This window comes from Pagrus pagrus (genome assembly GCF_965226575.1).
Source record: "Pagrus pagrus genome assembly, chromosome: 12".
NCBI lineage: Eukaryota > Metazoa > Chordata > Actinopteri > Spariformes > Sparidae > Pagrus > Pagrus pagrus.
The window spans coordinates 26,615,785-26,640,944 of NC_140196.1; the positions used below are offsets into that span (position 1 = coordinate 26,615,785).

The following is a 25,160-nucleotide window of genomic DNA, read 5'->3' on the forward strand; positions in this document are numbered from 1 at the left end:
AGGTTAACACCTGCAATAATAAAAAGGTAGCTAGTACTTTCACAATATCATCTATGCAAACTCTCTATTGTATGCAAATGACCTTGATCCCTTACGTACAAAAAGCTGTACATAAAAAAACTGTACATAAAAAAGCAACAATTTAGTGTAAGTCTCTTCTGATGTAGCAGGTGCTATAGTCAAGATTAAAGACTTTCAGCTTTTACCTTGGGTTTGGAGTCCAAACGTGACCGGGGTCTTGCTATCAAAACCCAATAACAAAGCAAAGCATTATTTCATTGCAATTAATATGATATACATGTGAAGTATATCAATAAACTTTACCCCAAAACATGTTACAGCCAAGGCAGCAAATGTCTGTCACATTTCTATTACGTACCACTGATATAAATGTCTTGCTTACCTTTCAGTCTCAACCTTTAATCAAGTGAAGTGATGAACTCCATAGCTGACAGCAGCCATCCATCCATTAATAAAGGTTGTTTATGCACCAAATATGGGATGAATTTTTAGAGAAAGGTGGTACATTAAAAAGGCGTTCTTCTAATTGGGTAGAATGTCCTGCTGCTATTTGTTGCTTTCACCTTGTGACAAACAAGGCTAGGACAATACATGGTACAAAGAAAGGGGAGGGCAAGAGGTGGGGATCAGGGACAGGCTTGATATCAAGTGACTTTTATTTTATTTTTATACAAATCATAACAGGTTATAATATATATGTTATGTTTATGTCTTACTACCTATTGACTTGATTCAATTAGATCTGTTGACTGTGATTTCTTAGTTTCAATATTTAGCTTTGTTTATAGTTTGATTACTTTTACCAAAATAAATACTTTAATTTTCAACATTAAATATTTCAACATTTTAAAGGGCATTTATATGTTTACCTTAAACTGTATACCCTTTAAACCAATGTCTTGTGTTTATGATGGATTTAATGAACTGGCAAATTAATTTCCTATTATGGTTAAACTGTATATTTCAACTTAAGAAGGATGATCCTAGGCAAATAATCTGTTTTAGTTTTCTAGCATCTGCATTTTTTGATAACCACTACTGAAAAGCTGGAAAAATTTGACCATGGAAGAGGTTATAACTATCGATTTAAATTCATATTTACATGTGAAAACAAAATGTTAAAGCATTACTGAAAATCAACAGGATCTACTTTCTTTTCCATTATTATTTATTTTCTCTCTACAGCTCTATTCAACTCAGTGTCTGTTCTAAATCCCAGTCAGAGCCATGATAGAACAGAAAGATTAATGACTTAATAACACTAATTTGTTTTACTTTGAGAACAGCTCTTGATTCCTAATCAAAAAGATAAAGTTCAGGGAAGGTCAGTCATGTGAAGGGTGATGAAAGCGTTTCTGTAGCCTCTGCTCAGACTATAAAGTGTTGCAGCTGTTGTTGAGTGAGAGCTAAGGTCAGGGACTTTAAATTATCACTCATCACTGTTCTGCCAAGCAAGGTCTACACCCTTTGTCTCATGGTGTCGTCATGGCATTGTTCCCTTTCTTTTGGCCTTGAGGACAAAGATAACCCTGTGAAATTCTTTCTCTCTGAATGAGAAGGGCAGCAATATAGCTGAAGAGCAGAGTCGCCAATGTCATGATGGATGAGGGGTAACAGGTGCACATTTACCAAGAAACCCCCCTTTATTCTAGAGGACAAGTTTCATAGATTTTTTTAATTTCATTTTTATTCCATTGGGTTATATGATAATTCATAGTAATTTGTTTGTGGTCTGAATCCATGCAGATTTAAAAATAGATTTCCATCTGAAAAGGCTGTGGTAGGGAGACCATAGCCTTTACTCAATCTAATTAATGAGACATCAATCGAAAATACATATAAGTGCTTTGAGGAGAAAACAAAGAAAATGGATTTGGGTTTGTCCTTTTTTTAATAGCCAGCTATCCACTGTCATCCCTTAGCAAATGAGGCCATCATTTCAAATTTTGTTTGTAAAATGAGAAGGATTGCTGACCAATTTTACAATGGACCTTGCGTGAGTTGATCAGAATTTGCTTTCACATTGCTGGACTCATTTTCATTTTCAGCTGTCTAAATCGCTGCAGGAATCTTCTGCCATCTGCCTTGAGTTCCCTTCCTGGATTTCATCCCCTTTTTGGTGTATGGGCACAGAGTTGTAACCAGACTCCTCTAAGGTGAGGCCATTTGTTGGTGGCTAAAATCTTTGATGGAAAGAACAAATGGTGTCACCTTGATATGCTATTGTTGGTGGTGTCTGTTAATCCTAAAGTATTTCTAAACATCACAGTTCTTAATTTTAAGTAGTTGACACACAGGAGACTATAGCACAAAGGTAATAATGATAAAAGGTTTTTAAGTCTCAAAGGGTCAGCAGGAAGAGAATAAAACTTGTGTAGTTTTTTCAAAAATATCACTTTGCAAAGTATTTATAATCTTAAAATCTCTGTGTAAATTACTGTAACCCTTTAAGGACAGACCATGTGAGATCAAGGTCAACATGCAGTGTGAGATGAGTGTCAAGTTGATATCCACCCATCACCAGGCTCCCTTTGCCAGTAGCACAACTGAAGCCTCAGTCCCTCCTGCTGCTGCGGAAGAATGAGGTAGGGTAAGCCGAAATCAGCTATATTCACCTAGCAGGCATATTTAGTGTGAAACAATGCTGATTAAATTACATGTATTTTCATTAAAAGCCACATTTTAAATCAGCCTTTTATTCCTTTGAATTGGATTTTGTTTAATTTTTCAATTCATCCCATCTGTTTCGCTATAAAAAACAGTTTATAGTTTATAAAGATTGCATGCGCAAGTGTACTGCATGTTACATAATGCGGCTGGGCAGCATGGTTTATTATTTTGTCATTATTCAAATGTATATTTTTTACAAAATTGATATATGTATATGAATACAGTATGGGAAATGGTTAGTAAGCTACTGTTGAAATCAGTGAACTATTTTCCACTGCTCTGAATCAACAATTTGGCTGACAGAATTTTGTAGAACAATGACATGGGAAGATTACATCATTCTGATAAAATTCTGCTGAAATTTAATTATCAATAATATTGAATTATCAACACCTGGAAGTGGCTGGAGCAATGATATTGGTGAACAATACGATGAGTTATATCAAAACCTCTCCTCAGCTGTATCACTATTAAAGGGCATATGATAGATTAGGTTAGCCGGCCCAACCTACCAAGTACCAAGTATTTGACGACCTGGGAATGCGACTAAACAATTACCTATCTTTCTTCAGAATCACTCTTTGCACCTTTAAAGTATGTGTCTAATCTTATATTCCAATATGTAACCGAACACACAGGTAGAGATAGAATGTCTCACCTGTACTATAGTGGGGTCCTTAAGACGATTCAAATGAATTTTTAATCTTTGGTGGATAAAGAAAGATGAAAACATGAAATTCTCACCCATTTTTCATTTGCCAGATCCAATTGAATTATTGAATGAATGGATGATGACACAGACCAAGTATCTTAAGACATTTTAGTCACATTAGTTTCATATTACTTACCACGACATCAACTACAGCTACATCTAAAAAGTTGCTATTTTTCAAACCTTTAAAACAGAGATAGGCTCTTCTTTCAGAAATGTCATACTTTGTTGTTTCTAAGCCTTTTTGACATTTGTTCGTGAATTGGATATGAACAATCTGAGTTTTTTGTGTCAGTATGGTGACGGTGACACAAGACAGAATAAAGTAAGATGGACGCAAGAAAACGACAATTGACTAAAAAACAGGTATACAATAATACTGGCAATATCAGAAGCTTTAAAAATATTTTTAGAACTGTACAACTTGCAGTTGCAAAAGCAGTGTTTGTGTTATTACTACACTTTCAGGCCTGTTCATGTTGCGCAGACTATCATGACACCCCAGAACATTTGGCAAAAACCTATAAATATAATTTCTGTTAATGGCAGTATCTAATACAACACCATAAAGGAAAGATGTTTTTCATTTAAAATCTATTCCACAGTTTTGACAGTCACTTTGGACTGCATTCATCAACTGTTTGTTTTTAAAGGCATCACAATGGCAGTGTCTTTAAAATTGCATTTTATAGGTGTGTACACACACACACACACACACACACATATATATATATATATATATATATATATATATACATACATATATATCCCATAATTAGATTAAACCTACACTGATGTATAGGGTAAATGCTAATGTTTGTTCACCTTCTGCAATTTCTCTGGTGGTGTCAGGGTCTCTTGCATAATAAGTTATGTTATGATCCATTGTGGTTCATAAGAATGTCTGTCCACTTTATAATACAAATAACTGGTCAAAGTTTTCCATAATGGATATGTGCCACACAGTGATTAAGATGGTTATGTTACCTTGCTCACTTGATTGCACAAGAAATAATGGGTAGAATATTATGAATGATTTATTTTAATTATAATGATTTAGTTATTGTTGTGTTAATTACGTGTTCTTTTTATTTTATTGATCCATGCTAATATGTTGGATTTATGTTAATGTACTGTGGAAAAAAAGAAAAATACTTACAAAATAATACAATCTAACTAGCAAGTAATGACACTATCAAGATTCATGGGTGTCTTGACAGTAAAAAATAAAAACAGCCCTGCAACAAAAGAAAGTCAGCACAAGGTGGCAGACTTACATTAATAACCCTTCTCCATTTGTGACCCATAGAAAGCTAGTTAAATAAGTTCTATGTCAGGTATTGATTGGCTGCACACATTGTTATTATAGTAAGTTTTTGTTGAAATGCGCGTGTGTGTGTGTGTGTGTGTGTGTGTGTGTGTGTGTGTGTGTGTGTGTGTGTGTGTGTGTGTGTGTGTGTGTGTGTGTGTGTGTGTGTGTGTGTGTTTTAGCTAACCCTTCTCATGTCTTCATCAGACATACATTTGATATACTGGTGATAAATGCATCTGTCAACTGGGTGATATTTTTCATTGGTAATAAAGTGAAAGCTTTTGAATTTAACATATTGACATAAACATATGACAGGTCTCCCCTTTGCCCCCCAAAAAAGACTTATCTACACATTAATTTGAATGCACTTTGCTTTATTCTACAGAGTTAGAGTACTTTGAAGACAAAGGGGACTACAGCACAGGGGGTCCCAAAGGTCTTAGGTGGCTGTCTGTGAGTTTCACTCCTCCTCTAGTCCTTTCTGCGATGAAGAATGATAAAGACGAAGAGAGACAAATCAGTGACAGAGGACCTTCAAGACTCCACTAGTGCCACACAAGGTATACATGGAAACTACATTTTGTACTGAATTGAGTGGCAAATGATTAATTTGTTACAAATCACTTACATTTCACATTCAAGATGGGACAAGTAAATGATAGTGACAGTAATTGTACATGAATAAGCTTCATTTTATCATCAGCATTAATTTACTGTACAGTACATAAGCTTATAACAAATAACTTGAAATGTTTGAAATTCATATTTTTTTCTAGGATTGGTTGAATCCAAACAATGTAGCGTTATTTTTCTTTTAAGGATAGCTACTATTCTTCAAAATCATATGAAATCATTTATCTTTTAAAATAGACAGTATACAGACACAACATTACAGTAGCATGCTCCAGTCACTGCATAAAGGCTAATAATACAGTACAAACTGTCCACAAGCGGGTACATATACTAACACAAAGTAAATGCTCTAATAAGATCTAAGAAACTGAATCAAGGCATTTTTTGTGTCTTTATAATTGGAACAATGAATATTATTTTGCTTAGATAAACTAAATTGGACTGGTTGACAGCATTTATTGATGTCTCTGAATTGCAAGAGGTTGAGCATTAATCATGAGCCATTCTTGGTTTGAGTCTGATCAAGGAGGGGACCTTTGTTGCATGTTGTTCTCCATCTCTCTCTGTCCTCATTTTCTTTCATAAGTACTGCCAACTCAAAAAATAAAAATACTAAAAATCATTAAAATTTAAATCTTTTTTGGAGATTAACTTACTTAAATTATCAAGGTGTCTTCTGAGTGAAAAAGATTGCATTACTACTAACCTATTAAATTACTCTAATACAACTTACCAAATCCATTTAAAAAACAAAACAAAATAAAAAATTATAATAAAATGATCTATACAATGACTGGTCTGTTTCATTTATTCCCAATAAAATGATGAGCAGTTCTGTAATTACTGGTTATGCATTACGAATAAAACATGCTTAAAATGAATTACATTGAAATTCTATGAAAATTATGAGGATTTATAAAATAGTGTGCAATGCTTATAAAGGCAATAGGAGTGTATATCAACTGTTGTGTTGAAATCTAAAGGAGCCTCTTACCTTTGAGCCCACATCACGGCTCTTGGCACGCAGCTTGTTGACCTGAGACTCAGCTATGTCAGCTCGCTCTTCAGCCTCATCCAGCTCATGCTGCAGTTTACGAAACTTGGACAGATGAGTATTGGCCTGCTCTTCCTACAGAATTCAACAAAAACACAGACCAAAATATGATATAACTTTACATTAGGAGACCACCCACCAAGGAAATTTGACTTCAGGCCACATGGTCTGCAATTGAAAGGGCAGAAAGAGCTACAGTAGAACCAGTCTCTTTGCATTATTTAAAAAATTCTACAGTGGTTTGTAGTTTACCAGCTAGGTCTAAAACAAGTCAAAGGGGAGGCTGACATGTTTCCTGGGTAAAACTCAAATCCGCTAATTTAAGGTTGTATTATAGCATAGACAAAGTATGACTGTATAATGTTAATACTATGAACTGTTACTATGAACTATCACGGATTAAAAAGTACTTTTAAGCCACAATTAACATTCTTCAAAGGGAGGTAAATTATGAATGAAGGCTGTACACCCATAACAGACCAGAGACAACTTTTTTAGCCCACACTTACAGCCTCCTCAGCAGCTCTCTTGTAGGCTTTAACTTTCAGCTGGAGCTTGTCAACCAGATCCTGCAGACGAACGCTATTCTTGCGGTCTTCCTCAGTCTGAATAAATCAGAGGAATAGGAAAGAGACTCTCAAGTTTAATTAAGCGTTATTTCAATTTGCATTTTTATGACACTTATATATTTCTGTGTATACTGTATACTGGTATAAACCTGGTATGTGAGCTCCTTGATGCGTCTCTCATATTTACGGATTCCTTTTACTGCTTCACTGCTCTTCTTCTGCTCCAACTCCACCTCATTCTCCAGCTCCCTCACCTGAAAACATCAAAAGATCATTTTTTTGGAAATTCACCAATCCATAATGAGCTAAGCTCAAACCTCTCACTCAGTTCAATATATTGTAACATTTATTGAAATAACTGTAAGATGTGAAAGGTGGCAAACTCCAAGAAAATTATCAATCAACTCTGCAGTTCTGCTGAGCTTTTTTGTTCACTGTTTTGGTTTTATAGCAATCAACACAAAGTCAATGACTACTTGGTGAATAAATTGGATCATCTAGCAAATTAATGACACATTTATTTTTGCTCAGGATTTGGTGGAGCCCAAACCAGATTTAAAAAGCCAAGGATTGATGAACATACTGTATTTGTTTGGTGTTTTGAAATAAAACTTTGATTGGATAATAATGTTGTTCGGTGTCTGCGGGATGTACAAGAAGGTTGTTATAACCTTTAACAAATGTATAAGGCAGTAATGTATCAGGGTTATCAGCTTGCTTTGGAGTACAAGAAGTGCAGCTTTAAAAATACAAAAGTAATGCTGGTCACCACCATTTTTACATGTGATATTTGTATATTGGAAAATTTCTCTTACCCTGGCCTCGAGCTTCTGCACCTGCTTCTTGCCTCCCTTCATGGCGATCTGTTCAGCTTCATCCAGGCGGTGCTGCAGGTCTTTGATGGTTTGCTCCATGTTCTTCTTCATACGCTCCAGGTGAGCGCTGGTGTCCTGCTCTTTCTTCAGCTCCTCTGCCATCATGGCAGCATCAGTAATGGCCTTCTTGGCCTTTTCCTCAGCATTTCTGCATTCCTGCACTGCTTCCTCCACTTCAGTCTGAAGCTGGGAAGCATCAGCCTCAAGTTTCTTCTTCTGGTTTATCAGGCCAGTGTTCTACATATTTTTGAAACGTGAGATTTGAGAAAATTAGAATGTGTTTAACTGTTACTACACGTAGAAATAGTCATGCTTTTGAGTTCTTTGTAATGTCCAAGAAAACCAGTCAGTCATCTGTGGTGGATGCAATACATGATTAGGTCTCACCTGTGAGTGCAGTAGCTGCACTCTCTCACTGACATCCAGCAGCTCTTGCTCAGCAAGTTTACGACCTCTCTCAGTTTGTTCCAGAGCTGTCCTGAGCTCCTCCAGTTCAGCCTGAAGCAGGTTGTTGCGTCTCTCAACAATGGCAATGTTTTCCTTCATATCATCATTGGACCGAACAGACTCATCCAGCTGAATTTGGCAATCCTTAATTGGATGACCACAACCATATTTATATTGATAATGAGTTTGAATTAGAAACATCTTACAAAGAAAGCTATTTTTTTCTAGTTTACCTTCAGATGTGCATGAACAGATTTAAGTTGTTTCTGGGCCTCAGCTGCCTGCCTGTTGGCCTGGCTGAGCTGGATCTCCATCTCATTGAGGTCTCCCTCCATCTTCTTCTTCAGACGCAGGGCCTCATTCCTGCTGCGACACTCTGCCTCAAGAGAGCTCTGCAGGGTGTCAATTGTCCTCTGCAGGTTCCTCTTGCACTGCTCCATCTCCTCATCTTTCTCAGCTAGTTTGCGTTCAATGTCAGCTTTAACTTGATTAAACTCTAGCTGGGCTCTTAGAATCTTACCCTCTTCATGCTCCAGGGAGGCCTGGTGGACAGGATGGTGCAGTTATAGATAACAGCAGACAGTTTTGTTAAAAAATGTTTCATTCATCAAAGCAAGCCTGCACCTCAGCTTCCTCAAGGGCAGACTGGATCTCATTCTTCTCCTGTTCCAATTGTTTCCGTAATTTCTCCAGTTCATGGATGCTCTTTCCACCCTCACCAAGTTGCTCAGTGAGGTCAGAAATCTCCTCTGTGGAAGGTCAAGCACTGTGATTAAGATGGGTTACAATTTAATTTGTAAAGTGTGTCTGCAGAAACTGGCAGTACACCTTACCCTGTAAGTTCTTATTCTCTCTCTTCATTGTCTCCAGATGATCCAGAGACTCCTCATAAGAGTTCTTCAGTTTGAAGAGCTCAGTGCTCAGAGCCCTGGCCTCTTTCTGGGAGCTCTCCAGCTCACACTGAGACTCCTCATACTTCTGCTTCCACTCAGACAGGACCTGTAGTGAATAGAAAAGGCCAGCAATAAGTGTACATGTGCCAGCTGAATGAAAAAAGTACTACAGGCTTGGGGGAGTTGTCCTTATATGAGTTTCTCCCATTATTGAAAACAGTGCTCTGAGGTGGAGAACATAAAAAGTTTACACTGAGCCAGGGTGTTAAATAGACATATTTTGCGTAATGGAGAGTTATACTGCCATGTGTATCTGTAACCCTTGCTACTTAAATACTACTTAAAATGTAGTACTTCACCTTGTCAAAGTTTCTTTGCTTCTTGTCCAGAGCAGCAGCAGCAGCATTAGACCTCTCCACATCCACCATGAGATCTTCAATCTCATTCTGCAGCCTGTGTTTGGTCTTTTCCAGTGAGGAACATTTAGCATTCACAGCTTCAACAGCCTCCTCAGCCTCCTGCAGACGCTGAGCCAGCTTTTTCCTTTAGAAAGTAGTCATTTAAATGATTTAATTCCCCTGCAGTTGTACTTGCTTTATAAATTATTATAAATTCAACTAATATGACCGGCTGCTTGATCATCTAACAGACAAACTTTTTGTTCGTCTTACATTTAAGTAGGAACATAACACAAACAAAAAGCTGATCTGCTAGACGAAGTAAAATGTCTCTTTACATATCAAATCATGAATTTGGACCTCAAACTATCTTACTTTGCCTCCTCCAGTTCTTCGGTTCTCTGGATGGCATCAGTTTCGTACTTAGTTCTCCACTGAGCCACCTCAGAGTTGGCCTTGGACATGCTACGCTGCAGTTCAGCCTTAGCCTCCTGCTCCTCCTCATACTGCTCCCTGAGCAGGTCACAGTCATGTCGAGAAGACTGCACTGCATGAGCCAGGGCACTCTTTGCCTGTCAAAATAAAATTATATGAATAAGTTTTTATTACAAATTTACCATCCAGTGCTGTAACTGTGCACTGAAAATTAATTTCACCTTGGTCTCCTCTTCCAGTTGTCGCTTTAGGTCTTCAATCTGTTGAGTGTATGACAGTTTTCCTCTTGTCAGTTGAGAAACCAGAGAATCTTTCTCCTCCAGCTGCCTTGAGAGCTCACCTAGTATTTAGGCAAAAGGTGTTTTTTACTTTTTAAAATACATTTTATACATGAAAACTTTCAGCTATCACACACAGAAGTAGTTATCAGTTTGTATTAAAGGAAAAAATATACCATTTTCCGTTTGGAGTTTTGCTTTTTGCATATTATAGTCATTGATGCAGCGTTGAGCCTCTTCAAATTTGGTCTTGTATTCATTCATCTGATCTTCCACAGTCCTGCATGTCTTCTCTAGATTTGTCTAGATTTAAAATAAAATACACCCATTTTACCCAAAATACCGACATCTGTGTACTTCTAACTACTTAGAAAGAAATAGTTTGTCAGTTTAGCCAACCTTTATCTTCACAATATGTTCCATATTGGAGACAACATCATCCAGCTCCAGTCTGAGCTCACTCTTCTCCTTCTCCAGTTTCTGTTTAACTCTCTGCAGGTTGTCAATCTGCTCTCCCAGGTCAGCAACACTGTCAGCTTGTTTCTTTCTGAGTGTTGCAGCGGTGGCTTCATGCTGCAGAGTGGCCTCTTCAAGGTCTCTGCGGAGTTTCAGGAACTCAGCCTCCCTCTTCTTGTTCATTTCAATCTGAGCAGCTGTTGCTCCACCAGCCTCCTCCAGCCTCTCACTGATCTCCTCCAGTTCTCTGGACAAGTCTGCTCTCTGCTTCTCCACCTTGGCTCGGGCAGCTCGCTCTGCTTCCAGCTCTTCCTCCAGCTCCTCAATGCGGGCCTTTAAAGGCAGAATTATTTAGTTGCCACTTACAATGGAGTTTTTGTTTTGTTGTTGTTGTTTCAATTTTTGAAACATTATTAAACTTAAATGGCAATTACCTGGAGCTCTTTCAGTTTCTTTTGAAGCTGAATGGTTATGGCCTGCTCATCTTCTATTTTACTGTTGAGCTGACTGAGTTCAAAATCTTTCCTGTGATGAAAACAGCAGTTAGAATTAGAATAGCTGGTCATCTCTTCGTCTTGTATCTGTACAGCTGTGTCATGTATGAGAGACAGATATTGGGTATATAGTAGAATAATGTTCTTACTTTTTCAGATGCTCTTCAAGTTGTTGCTTGTCATTCTCCAGGTCCATTACGCTCTCCTGAGTTAATTTCAGGTCTCCCTCCAGCTTCCTCTTAGCTCTCTCAAGATCCATACGCACCTTCTTCTCTTGCTCCAGTGAACCTTCAAGCTGGGAAATTTTATTTTTTATTTAACCTTTATTTAAATCAAGAGGGGATCATTGAGGGCAAGCCCTCATTTTTAATGATGTCGAGAGCACAGAGGAACAAGAGACAAACAACAACAAAAACAAATATTGCTAAAAACAGTTACATTCAAAAGCAGACTAGCTGGAAATCATATTTTTAAATTGGTCCATGGAAACGATTGTGTTGAGTTTGAATGTCTGTTGTAAAGTAATCCAGGATGATGCAGCAGAGTAAATGAAAGCAGTTTTACCAAATTAAGTGTTAATCCGGGGAACGTTGTGCATGTTGAAAAGTTACTATGAGACCAATTTAATAAAGTGCTGATGTATGATGGCGTGTTGCCTTTCAAGACTTTATAAATGAAAAAGTGAGTGAACCAGTGCATTTCTCGTCTCGTGCCTAAAGGTGCCCGTCCAACCTTTTCATATAAGTGCAATGATGGGTGGAGTAGCTGTCGCCAGTAATGAATCTGATTGCAGAGTGATAAACTGAGTCCAGTGGTTTTAGAGTGGAGACAGAGGCATGTCTATAGATGATGTCACCATTATCTAGAACTGATTAAAAGACTGCTTGGATAAGCTGTTTCCTGCAGGGCAAGGGGAAATTGGTTTTGTTCCAGTATAGGTATCCCAATGTTTGTTTTAATTTACCTGTCAGTGTATCAATGTGAAATTTAAATGTGAGTTTTTGATCCAAGCAGATGCCTAGATATTTGTACTCTGTAACTCTGTCAATATTGTGTCCTGATCGTGTGGTGATATGTAAACCATCATCTGTGAAGTTTCTTGCTCTTGAAAATACCATTTATTTGGTCTTATCTGGAGTGATTTCAGGTTGAGAAGTGACCGTTGTAAAGTGTCAAAGGCTCGCTGGAGGATCTTAATTGCTGAGTGTGGAGTGTTGGAAGTGCAGTACAGAACTGTGTCATCTGCGTAGAGAGGGGCGTTACAATCTGTTATGTAGGATGTTATGTTATTGATATAAATGGTGAACAGGACAGGACCCAGTATTGAGCCTTGTGGAACCCCCTTTGTTAATGGTAAAAAAGCAGATTGATAGTTTTCGAGGGTTACACAATGCTATCGGTAAGATAGATAGTTTTGAAACCATTTCGGGGAATTGGATTTGAATCTGATATATTTCGGTCTTTGTAGGAGCAGAGCATGGTCAACTGCATCAAATGCTTTAGTTAGGTCGACAAATAGGGCTACACAGTATTTGCCCTTGTCCATAGCACATATGATGTCATTTGTAACTGATGTAATTGCAGTAGTAGTGCTATATTTGGTTGACTCAACACATCATTATGTGAAAGGAATGATTTGAGACGATTATTGACTAGAGATTCTAGGACCTTTGCAAGGCCGGGTAATTTGGAAATTGGTTGATATTTATTAAGATTTGATTTATCACCATTCTTATGAAGAGGGACTATATGTGCACTTTTCCAGACTATGGGTATGACTCCAGAGTAAATTGAGAGATTAAACAGATGTGTAATTTGGTCTGCAATGTAAGGAGCACAAAGTTTTAAGAAATAGGGATCTATTTCATCCTCACCAGTTGATTTCCTGCAGTCTATGTTCTAAACAGCCTCTTTAATGGTGGAGGAGGCTGCAGTGAAAACAGAGAGGAATGGCTTGAGGACAAGTGATGTCATGGGTGGCTGTTATGAGCAACTCCAGGATATACCAAATCGAACTGGTTTTCAGCAGCAGCAGAGCATTAAATGCATCACAAATTTCTGAGGGTTTATGACCTTAGGTGGTCATTGAGTGTGATGGAGGGAGGGAAAGATCCACAGGACTTGTTTTTATTTACATTAACTGCTTTCCAAAATTTAGATGGATTTGTAAGGGAACTAGAAATCAGTTTTAATCTTAGTCTTAATGCGGAAGTGCATTTATTTCTAAGTTGTCTAAATGTTGACCAATGAGCTGCTTCACCAGTAAACCTTGCTTGGGCTCAGGCTTTGTCTTTTGCCTTCAGTATCAATGATAACTCAGTGGAGAACCAGGGGCTTGATCTGTTTTTAACCCTAAGCTTTTTAAAGGGTGCATAGCCAGGTCCAGGTTGAACTGTTTGAAATTCCTTTTGATAATAATTTTAGAGTGAGATTTTTTTCATTCTAGCATTTCTGACACAGGCTAAAGGACAGTGGTCACTGATACTGAGGCTGAAAACACCAGAAGCAGTTGTTTTTTCACTCCTGTTGCACATAATTAAGTCTATTAAAGTTGATTTTGAGGGATCCTTCAAGTTAGGTCTTGTTGGCTCATTAATTATCTGTGTCATATTCAGATTATTACACATTTCTTTTAAACAGTCTGAATCAGATGTCAACCAGTTGAGATTAAGGTCACCTAGTATTATCATCTCTGAATTGTTGTACTGTGCAAGTAAGTCTGTTAAATTATTGATTGCACTGGCGATGGCTGTTAACAATACCATTACATAAAGTCAAACTATTTTCCCCAATATGCTAGGAACATATGATCTTACTAGACATATTAAACTAAGGTGGAGACAACAAGTAGAAGATTTCTTACATCATCCACTTGCTGCTCCAGCTTCGCCTTGGCCTTGGTCAGAGAGTTGACTTTGTCTTCTTCACTCTGCAGATCATCCAGTGTTTGCTGATGAGCTTCTTGTAAGGCCTTCTTTTCCTTGGTCAACTTGGCAATGATTTCATCAAGAGCGGCCATCTCCTCAGTCATGTTCTTTACCTGTGAAATGAGTAATAAGTATTAAAAATTCTTTAAGTGTAAAGGTTAGAAACATGCAATATATAAATAGCTAAGTTGTTGTCGTACCTTATTCTCAGTGGCATGCTTCTCTTTCTCCACTTTAGCCAGAGTTAACTCTAAGTCATCAATGTCTTTCTTTAACTCAGAGCACTCATCCTCCAGCTTCCTCTTCTTAGCAGTTAGTTCAGCATTCATCTCCTCCTCGTCCTCCAGTCTTTCTGTCAGCTCTTTGGCTTTTGCCTCCATCTGAATTTTGTGTTTGATCAGCCCCTCACATCTTTCCTCAGCATCTGCAAGATTATCTTGCTCCTAAATGGAAATGGTCATTAATTTGATAAGGTATGATATATTGCAATATACATGATTAATGTCTATGTCATATACTGTATGGTAAAATAATAACATCAAAAAATGAAGAATTGGACTTACAGCCTGGACTTGGAGCTGCAGGTCATTCTTCTCTTGGAGAAGAGTGACCATTTTCTCCTCTAGCTCCTTTCTACGAGCTTCAGATTTTGCGTAAGCCTCTTTAAGCTTCAGGAATTCTTCCTTCATGTTGGCCATCTCCTTTTCTGCCTCAGCAGATCTCAACAGAGGTTTTATCTTGAAGAACAGCTTCATCCAGGGCCAATTCTTGACCCCCATGAAGGCACGGATGTTCCACTGGATCACCAACAATGCATCTCTGTCGGAGAAGTTGTTACTAACACTTAACACAAAACAATATCAAACAATCATTATCATTTACTTGGTATTATTTTATTTTAAATTAATCTGACCTCCTTTCCACAATCTTCTGGAATTCCACTCTTGCCAGCAGACCTCTTGCTCTAGATTGGATTCCAGTAATGATGAGTGACAAACGGTCATCCCTCATCTCCTCCAGTTGTCCAAGAAGACCAGCCTTAAAGAACACCTTTAGGAGCATGGCAGGCCTTTGTAAATATCCACCAAGTGCCAGATGCATAAAACTCTCTCTCAGTCATTATGGAAACTAATTTTGCATTAATGGTTGTAAAAACACCCTTAAACATCTGATTGCTTATGGAAACTCGTGCCTGCTCCACCATTTTTTAGACCTGTCACAGTACCACTAATTCATGACAATATACCTGTAAACCATTATCACAGTAACATCTCATCATCATTATTGAATGTCAGATGGATGCTCAGTGATTAATCTCTAAAGCTCATATTGAAACTTTACAGGGTGTTTCGCAATTCAGTTTTAAAAGAAAAGACTATTAAAAGCAGGTATTGGCTTCAATCTACATAAAAGGAATGATAAAATCCATTCAAAGTTGAATTCCTCAGGTACCCTTGCTCAGTGCAATTGTTGCTACTGGCCTATTTGGTCTAGTTTAAGTAGTCACTTTATATAATGGTAAATATTAGCTAATTATTATGCAAATCTATGATAAATATTGCTGTATAACTGGCATTATTCTTAAGTCAGTTAGCTTTACTGACTTGATGACTCTTGTGCTACTGTTTTACCATTTTATACTGGATATAGATTTGAAATTCATAATACATGTGCTTTAGAAATTTCTCTTGTATTACTAACCTTCGTGTGTCCAAACTTGTACTGGTTGTGGTCAATATCCAGAGAACCAAGAAGTTTCTCAGCTCCTTTCTTACTGTCAATGAATTGGCCCTCGGGGATGGCAGCGGGATTTAGGATTCGATATCTGGAAAATAAAAAAAGAAACAATATCTTAGAGAACAACATTTAACATTGTAAATGTGACTAAAAATGTGTCTTATGAGACAGTACCTTTGTTTGAAATCTCCATAGAGGATCCTGTTGGGGAAGCCCTTCCTGCAGATCCTGATGCCTTCCAGCACACCGTTACAGCGCAGCTGGTGCATCACCAGAGGATTCTCCATGGCCCCAGGAGTCTTGGTCTCATTGGGGATGATGCAGCGTACAAAGTGAGGGTGAGTAGACCTCAAGTTGGTCATCAGCTTGTTCAGGTTCTCCTGTGGAGGTTATTCAGTTCTGTGTTTAATACCCAGTTTAGGTGATTATTATGATGCATATCAATGTAAAATTAAGTCTACATCACAATCTATAGTTTCCCTATGAGGTAGCGATTCACACATAATTACGTGTTTTTACTAACCCTGTGCAAAGCAGACACAGTTTGGAAGGATGAACCCTTCTTCTTGCTTCCTTTGCCCTTTCCACCATCAGCTAATAAACCAGTGTATAATTTATTAGATTGCATTTACAGACACAGGAAGAAATAACTCAGTGTCATGACAAATTTTCTAAAATGTTGAAATTCTCAGTGGAGGTTAATGCAGTACATTCAGTTTATTCTTACCTGATTCTGCTCCAGCGTAATTTACAAAAAGGAAAGATAATAGCTTGAGATTAGACTTCTGGTATAGTCCTACAACAGTCTCATTCAGAGGATCCTTGTTCTTCACCAGCCAGTTGTTGATATTGTAATCAACAGTTCCAGCGTAGTGCATCAGGGCAAAATGGGCCTCTGGTTTCCCTTTGACAATTCTGGGCTTCTGGAAGTTATTTGATTTCCCCAGATGGTTGTCATAGAGCTTAGCTTTGAAGGTGGCATCAGAGGCTTTGGGGAACATGCACTCCTCCTCAAGGATGGACATGATACCCATGGGCTGAGGTGACAAAAATATATTTTTTTTTAAATCATAGCATTTTAAATCAATCTTTATGTATGGCAGAATATGACATACTCTCTCACCTTTTCAATCAGGTCAATACAGGCCTGCAAGTCCATACCAAAATCAATAAAAGTCCATTCAATGCCCTCTTTCTTGTACTCTTCCTGCTCCAGCACAAACATGTGGTGGTTGAAAAACTGTTGCAGTTTTTCATTGGTGAAGTTGATGCAAAGCTGCTCAAAGGTGTTGAACTGTAATGTAAATTAACACAAGTTAAAGTCATTTTCAAAGTCAAAACTTTGTTTACCTGCATTATTGAAAACAATGGAGCTGAATAAATATCTTTGCCTATAGAATGTATAGATTATATAAACATAAGTATAAGAAACGCACATCAAAGATCTCAAATCCAGCAATGTCCAGCACACCGATGAAGTACTGCCGGGGCTGCTTGGTGTCCAGTGACTGGTTGATTCTCACCACCATCCACAGAAACATCTTCTCATACACCGACTTAGACAGTGCACCGATAGCATAGTACACCTAACGAAAAATATAAAAATGTAAAAGTTATAGTAAATACCCCTTGTTGTGCCACTTCAACAATTTAACTTTAAGTGACACCCTGCAATGAATTCAACTCTCAAGTTCTAATCCTACCTGCTGGACATTTTGTCCCTTGGTGACCCACTCATTTCCTACTTTGACTCTTGGGTGACAGAGCCCTTTGATGAGGTCAGCAGAATTCAGCCCCATCAGATATGCGACTTTGTCAGCATCTGAGAAAATACATGTACATGTGAAATCTCTCAAAAAAGCTTAATATCATGGTAAATGCCTTACATCCTGATGTTTTATATCCAATTTAACATATTCCAGGGCTTCAGAGAGTTTCTTTCACCTTCAGTGCCATCTGCCTCTGCTTGCTCCTCTCGCTGCTTCTGCTTAAACTTCATGTTACCATGATGCATGATGGCACCAGTCAGCTTGTAAATGCCGTTCTTCTCCTCTTGAGTGAAGCCAAGAACATCAAAGGCATCCTGAATGGGGGGGGTATCATATTATGTAATCAACTTTTTGTATCATATCAGGCTACACAGTAGAGTAACAGGAGAGATCTGAGAGATAAGATGTATGTGCTCTCTGAGCCACCAGGATTCCACATCAAACCATAAATGACATCTGACATCAGACATTTAATCCAATCCAAGCAAATAGTTTTCACTCTCATCTAGGGACACAGCAATACTGGGTTATATAAAGTGACATCAATGTCATCAAGATTCATAATGCTATACAGCTAGATACAAAATAACATGTGGAAAGCTAGAACAATAGCAATAGATCTGGCTATTTCAACAACTGCATTAATTAACACTTATTTTTCAGCAAACTGTACAAGGTCTAAATCTAGAATCTTTAAATCAGATGGATTTTAATTTTCCACACATTAACACATTTTACTTTAAGTTGTCATTGAAATTATTATATGAATACACTCTGTATCCCTACTCACATCAGTGGCAATCAGCTCTTCAGCATCATTGATGGAGGCTACTGTCGTCTCTCCTTGGGAGATGAAGGTGTAGTCGTAGGGGTTGTTGGTGATAAGCATCATCTCTGGAAAGCAAAACAGAAATGTTTTTGATAATGATTTTGTATGCTAGTGATTCAGCAACATTACAACTGCTAGTTGTTAGTGGTCCAAAGATCAATTAATTTCATTTACCAAGCAGCTCAGGTTTCTTCTGAGACAGAATCTGATAGAAGATGTGATAATCTCTCTCAGCCTTAAGCTGATAGGTGACACGGGACTTTTCCAGCAGATCTGTAAAGACATTTGCATCATGTAAGTGGAAAGGTGATCAGCGTGCAGATGAAAAGTTTAGAGAAAAGACTGCTTACATGTCTCGATATCAGCTGAGGCCAGCTTTCCACTGGCTGCAAAGTGAATTCGGATGAATTTGCCCTAAAATGTATGACAACAAAACATTAAAATAGAAATGGCACAAAGGGCTATCTCATTACAGACAAATACTCACAAATCTAGAGGAGTTGTCATTCCTGATGGTTTTGGCATTACCAAAGGCCTCTAAAGCTGGGTTAGCCTGGATGATTTGATCTTCTAGAGTACCCTAAAATATACAGGAGTGCAACATTCATGGAAACTTGTAAGCACTAAAGAAAATGATGCAATGTGCCATTAAAGGGTCTATTTAGCAATTTTATATGCATTCTAACCTTTTTCTCAGAGCCTGCGTCCTTCTTCCCGCCAGCAGCTGCAATACTGGCAAAGTACTGGATGACTCTCTTGGTGTTGACAGTTTTCCCAGCACCAGATTCTCCACTGATGACACAAAATTAATTGTTTTGATAAGTAGACAAATGGGCAACATGCAGTTCACACACCTTTTCAGGCTTTCGATCAATCAACAAAAAATAAGTTACATAGCCACCACGATGACTGTGGTCCTACTCACTATAATATTTATCCTTTGTAATGTTCGTTATTCTGTGTTTGGCCTGTTGCAACTACAAAAACAGTCGCAAATTACTACAGTAGTGATGGTATAAATTTCCTGCTTGTAACTTAATCAAATTGTGTTTAAAACTGCAGAAAAGAATATCTACCTACTGTTGTTTAATTATTTTGTTTTTTGTTATTAAAACCATGATCAAAGTTATTGTTCGTGCTCAGGTCTTTTAGTCCAATGTGACCTTAACATATAATATAAGCAAAAACAACATCTTCTGAAGTTCTCACAGCATGATATAATTCCAAGTCGAAGTATAAAAAAAGTCAAATGAACATAACTTACGTGATGAGAATTGACTGATTTTCTCTGTCTGGGAGAGAGAAAAAGTAGATATTGGAGGATTCTTTCAAAATTCAGCTTTGCATTTCTATGATTATACGTTAATTAAAGGTAAATTACCAGTTAGCATGTACTGGTAAGCATTGTCAGAGATGGAGAAGATATGAGGAGGAGCTTCACTCCTCTTCTTTCCTCTATAGGCAACAACCACTTCTTGATTGTAGACTGGTAGCCACTTGTAGGGGTTGACAGTCACACAGAACAGCCCCGAGTAGGTCTATGATAATGAGAAAGATTAGGTAAACTGTTTAAGGAAACATTGTATTAGCCTCTGGTATATGCATGTAGTATGCAGTTTATAGATGAAGGGTATATATTTTTTTGCCTTATCATGTTTTTTTTTAAGCTTCCAACTCACATAGATCATCCATGCTGCATAACGCTCTTTGAGGTTAAACAGCACAGCGGGCTCATGGAGGAAGGTGAACATCGCCATGTCTTCAATTTTATCAAACTTTGGTGGGTTCTGAGGGTGTACATCACAGTCCTTCACTGTGACAGTCTGAAAATGGAAATAGTCAGAATTAATACACAATTATTAATCATTCATAATTTTAACTACTTTAAAAGTGCTTATTCTATGAATGTACTGTAAGAAGAAGCACAGGCTCGTCGTGCCTCTGAGTCTGTGGCTTTTTTTTTCTTTCCCTGCAACGTATGACCAAAGGACAAATGGACCTGAATAATCCCTTGCATTACCACTGTGTCTTAGTTAGGAAACCAGTTGCATCCAAGGCAGCTGTGCCTGCCAGCTCACTGACCTTCCCTTTCGCAGTCTCAGCAGTGACTTTGTCCCCCTCACGGCTGACGACGGAAGCCTTCACATACTCCTCGTCAGCGTCTGGAACAAAGCACTCCTTCTTCATGTCGAATGGACGGGTCTGGGCTTCCAGACGCTCCCTGTCTGACTTTCTCAGGTACGTGGCTGCTGCCCCAAACTCTCTCATGGCGGCGTCACCCATTTTTCACCTTGTCTACAGAAAAAAGGGATCTCAATTGAAATTCGCTTATGTTGCCTGTTTATCTTAAGGCAACTGCAGGATAAAGAATGCAATTACATACACATTACATTGGTAATATATTGTTTTTCCTTTCCCTTGCCCTAAAATGTTTTTAAATCAAACACATTTTCATTTTTCAGATGCACTTACCTTACCAATCCCTGCTGAGGAGACTGAGGTGTAATGGTCCTGAGGAAAGAAAGAATGGATGAGACAAGTCTGCAGCTCACAGCAACACAGGTAATGCTGTTATATCTAAGGGCAGTTGTTGATCTGTAAGCCATTGTTCCTGCACCTTACCTTGAGATAGAATGGTGACCAGTTGGGGGTTTCACCATGAGTTCTCTTTTTAAACAAAGCCTCTCTGCCAAATATGGAGGAGCGTTTCAGGGTCCTGGAATGCTATTGTGTCTGAGTTGTGTTGAGGTTACATGAAGGGAGGGGGTTAATGAGTGGTGGAGAGCAATATAGAAATCAGCGGGTCAGAGTCTTATCAGTGATGGCGTCTCCTGACGAGGCCATATTAGGAGCTCCATGCAGTGTGGTGATTTATCATAGGTATCCTCAAGCAGCCAGGGGACCACAACTCAATCTTTAAATAGACACGGAGGAATTCCTTTCTCATCATCCCTTACAGTCTCTTTGTTACATGGACAATAATTATACTGATTAAAAAAAATATTTAAATCTAATTTAAATGGTTTATCAGTTAAATAGATGTAAATCTAGTGATATGCTCAATCCAACTTATTTTTTTATTTGTATGATTGACAATAATTGATGACAAAATGACAATGTCAGCTGTTAGTATATATATACTGTATAAACATATGGGTGTGTGTTTATATGTGTGTGTGTGTGTGTGTGTGTATATATATATATATACACAGCCACAGCCATCAGTGTATGAATGTATGTATGAATTACTGTAAGCCGCTTTGGACAAAAGCGTCTGCTAAATGCCCTAAAAGTAAACGTAAATGTAAATCATCAATCTACACTCAATACATCATAATGACAAAGCAGAAACAGAATTTTAGAGAATCTTGCAAATTCACTCAGCACTTTTGGCAGCGATTACAGAATCGGGTTGTCTTGCGTATGACGCGACAAGCTTCGCACGCCTGGATTTAGGGATTTCTGCATTTCTTCTCTGCAGATCCTCTTAAGCTCTGTCAGGTTGGATGGGGACGGTCGGTGGACAGCCATTTTCATGTTTCTCCAAAGTTGTTCAATTGGGTTCAAGTCAGGGCTCTGGCTGGGCCACTCAAGGACATTCACAGAGTCCCTAAACCACTCCTGCGTTGTCTGGGCTGTGTGCTTAGGGTCATTGTCCTGTTGGAAGGTGAACCTTCAGCCCAGTCTGAGATCCTGAGTGCTCTGGACCAGGTTTTCATTAAGGATATCTCTGTACTTTGCTCCGTTCCACTTTCCCTCAACTCTCACCAGTCACCCATTCCCTGCCGCTGAAAAACACCCCCAAAGCATGATGCTGCCACCACCATGCTTCACTGTTGGGATGGTATTGGGAAGGTGATGAGCCGTGCTTGGTTTCCTCCAAAAATGACGCTTAGAATTGAGGCCAAACAGTTAAATCTTAGTTTCATCAGACCAGAGAATCTTGTTTCTCACAGTCTGAGTCTGAGTGTCCTTTAGGTGCCTTTTTTGCAAACATTCACTGAGGAGAGGCTTCCATCAAGCCACTCTGCCATAAAGCCCAGATCGGTGTTTCAGTGATGATTGTCCTTCTGGAGGCCACTGTGCTCTTGGGGACTTTGAATGCAGGCAGAAATTTTTTGTAGCCTCCCCCAGATCTGTGCCTCGACGCAATCCTGTCTCTGAGCTCTGCAGACAGTTCCTTCGACAAGAATTTACAAAAAAACTCTTTTATGTAAAAGTGAAAATAGATTTCTCAAAGTAATGTCAATTTGTTAAAATATATATGTAATATAAAATTAGTAATTGCATAAGTATTCACCCCCTTCAAGTCAGTATTTAGTAGATGCACCTTTGGCTGCAATCACAGCACAGAGTCTGTGTGGATAGGTCTCAATCAGGCTTGCACATCTGGAAACTGCAATTTTACTCCATTCTTCTTTGCAAAACTGCTCAAACTCTGTCAGGTTGCACAGGCCTTTTCAAGTCCAGCCACAAATTCTCTATTGGATTGAGGTCTGGGCTTTGACTCGGCCACTCCAGAACATTCAACTTGATGTTTTTTAAACCATTTCTGTGTAGCTTTGGCTGTATACTTTGGGTCATTGTCTTGCTTGAAAATAAATCTTCTCCAAAGTCGTAGTTCTCTTGCAGATTGAATCAGGTTGTCCTCCAGCATTTTCATATATTTTGCTGCATTCATTTTACCCTCTACCTTTACAAGCCTTTCAGGGCCTGCTGCCGAGAAGCATCCCCACAGCATGATGCTGCAACCACCATGCTTTACGGTGGGGATGGTGTGTTTGTGGTGATGTGCAGTGTTTGGTGTCCACCAAACAACGCTTCTAGTCTGATGGCCAAAAAGCTTTGGTTTTAGTCTCATCCGACCAAAGAACCTTCTTTCAGTTGACCTTGGAGTCTCCCATGTGCTTTTGGGTGAACTCTAGTCGAGATTTAATGAGCTTTCTTCAACAGTGGCTTTCTCTTTGCCACTCTCCCGTAAAGCTTTTAACAGTTGTTGTTGTAACTCCTTGAGTAGTCATAGGTGTCTTGGTGGCCTCCCTCACTAGTCATCTTCTTGCACAGTCACTAAGTTTGTGAGGACAGCCTGCTCTAGGCAGATTTACACATTCCATATTCTTTCCATTTCTTAATGATGGATTTAACTGAGCTCCAGGGGATGTTCAGTGACTTGGAAATGTTTTTGTATCCATCCCCTGACGTATACTTTTCAATTACCTTTTCACAGAGTTGCTTGGAGTGTTCTTTTGTCTTCCACCTCTGTTGAATTAGGTCAGTCACTCTAAAGGAGGTGCATATTTTTGCAATCATTTATTTTACATTATATATTTTTTATTAATTGACATTACTTTGTAGAAATCTGTTTTCACTGTCATTAAAGGGTTTTTTTTATTGACCAAGATTCCATTTACAAAAGCAGTAAAAGAGGAAAACATCCAAGGGCTCGATGAGGCACGGTATATGGGATGTAACAATACCAAAAAGTCACGGTATGATATCATCAAGATAAATAGTCCACGATATGATATTTACTTGAACAATGTCCTTTAACAATAAATGTGATGTGTACAGCATTTATTATTCATATACTATTTGTTTTTACCTACTACTTGAGGTACTTTTGCTTTCCTTCTATAGCAAAACAAAAGTGCCGACCATGACCTACCTATACATAAAAACTGCAGCTGCAGTGTCTCTGGTGATGGAGACACATTGGGGTGGCGGAGCAGCGACAGCAGACAGCTGGACTGTTTGCTCCACCTAGCAAGCCTAGAGACTCTTGTATTTTCATTATTGGTCCTTTCTGCAAAACTTAGAAATAATGATTAAATTGAAATCAAAGCAAAAAATAGAAGCACATATGCATTATATATCTGTTTTTTCTTGAATAATTGCAAATTATTTCATACATAATCACATTACATTCCAACAGTCTATGTTAGTATATTTTTGCGTAAATGTTAAACAATAAATGTGTTGGAGATCGCGAAAGGAACAAAAAGACATTATCAATGCATTTTTAAACAGCAGCAAACAATACCAAAAAAAATCAAAAGGATCATTTACATTCTTTACATGATTTATAATTATGAGGATTGTGTAGATGCCAACCACTGGTATTGTTTTCTAAACACAGAGAAAGATGCAGAAATTATCTGGGGAGGTATTTTAGAGAAGCATGTCATGTATGAGTTTCAATTACCCAGAGGGCTTAAGTGGAGTTGCAGTGATTCATTGATAACATATTGTGTTTAGTTATCATAGAATGGACTTTGCAGTAACATAAACAGCCGTCAGATTCTTAGCGGGTTGATCTAAATAAAGAACATTAGTCTGTGCGATTAACCAGGCGACAAGTGTGAGGCACACAAGAGGCACAGACAGAGGTCTGCCACAGGTGACATGCTTGAGATTCACTAAAAGGCAGTAATGATGACACACAATAGAGGGCTATGCCATCATGACGTGCACCAGCCTTCTCCCATTACCAGACTGCAGCCAGCAAAAGCTGTCCCCTCAGTTAAAGTCCTGTAGACATGGCATTGTGTCTTTGAGGACAAAGATAACTGTGTGAAATTCCTGCTGAGAACCCAGCACTGATTCCTGAGAGCAGCCATAGAGGCTTTCAGGATCCTGCCTTTGCCTGGATCT

At 38.5% G+C, this 25,160-nt stretch overlaps 1 protein-coding gene and 1 long non-coding RNA gene across 9 annotated transcripts in view; one reads left to right on the forward strand and one right to left on the reverse strand.

The window, feature by feature from the left end:
- The window catches only part of LOC311266627, a 99,346-nt gene that overhangs the window by 57,368 nt on the left and 16,818 nt on the right, over window positions 1-25,160 (forward strand). For 7 of the 8 annotated variants that reach the window (XR_014623745.1, XR_014623746.1, XR_014623747.1 and 4 more), the window contains 6 exons: window positions 2,070-2,177; window positions 2,474-2,606; window positions 5,101-5,275; window positions 16,107-16,249; window positions 20,606-20,747; window positions 20,972-21,071. This is a non-coding gene — a long non-coding RNA (uncharacterized lncRNA). The remainder of the gene's footprint in view (window positions 1-2,069; window positions 2,178-2,473; window positions 2,607-5,100; window positions 5,276-16,106; window positions 16,250-20,605; window positions 20,748-20,971; window positions 21,072-25,160) is intronic. The other variant, XR_014623748.1, reaches the window with a different exon arrangement.
- On the reverse strand, window positions 5,112-20,792 carry LOC311266626 (myosin-7-like; the record flags this gene model as incomplete). The annotated part of the gene is made up of 37 exons (XM_084369057.1): window positions 5,112-5,196; window positions 6,343-6,477; window positions 6,912-7,007; window positions 7,121-7,225; window positions 7,787-8,083; window positions 8,234-8,437; window positions 8,527-8,835; window positions 8,918-9,042; window positions 9,127-9,292; window positions 9,546-9,729; window positions 9,960-10,156; window positions 10,241-10,359; window positions 10,474-10,600; window positions 10,697-11,086; window positions 11,188-11,278; window positions 11,397-11,542; window positions 14,111-14,287; window positions 14,375-14,617; window positions 14,738-14,993; window positions 15,088-15,224; window positions 15,876-15,999; window positions 16,086-16,291; window positions 16,435-16,505; window positions 16,639-16,948; window positions 17,035-17,205; window positions 17,348-17,497; window positions 17,615-17,733; window positions 17,856-17,994; window positions 18,471-18,574; window positions 18,684-18,782; window positions 18,860-18,923; window positions 18,997-19,089; window positions 19,196-19,301; window positions 19,774-19,801; window positions 19,891-20,047; window positions 20,189-20,332; window positions 20,592-20,792. 37 exons carry the CDS (start codon window positions 20,790-20,792, stop codon window positions 5,176-5,178), a joined length of 5,811 nt encoding a protein of 1,936 aa, XP_084225183.1. The 3' UTR covers window positions 5,112-5,175.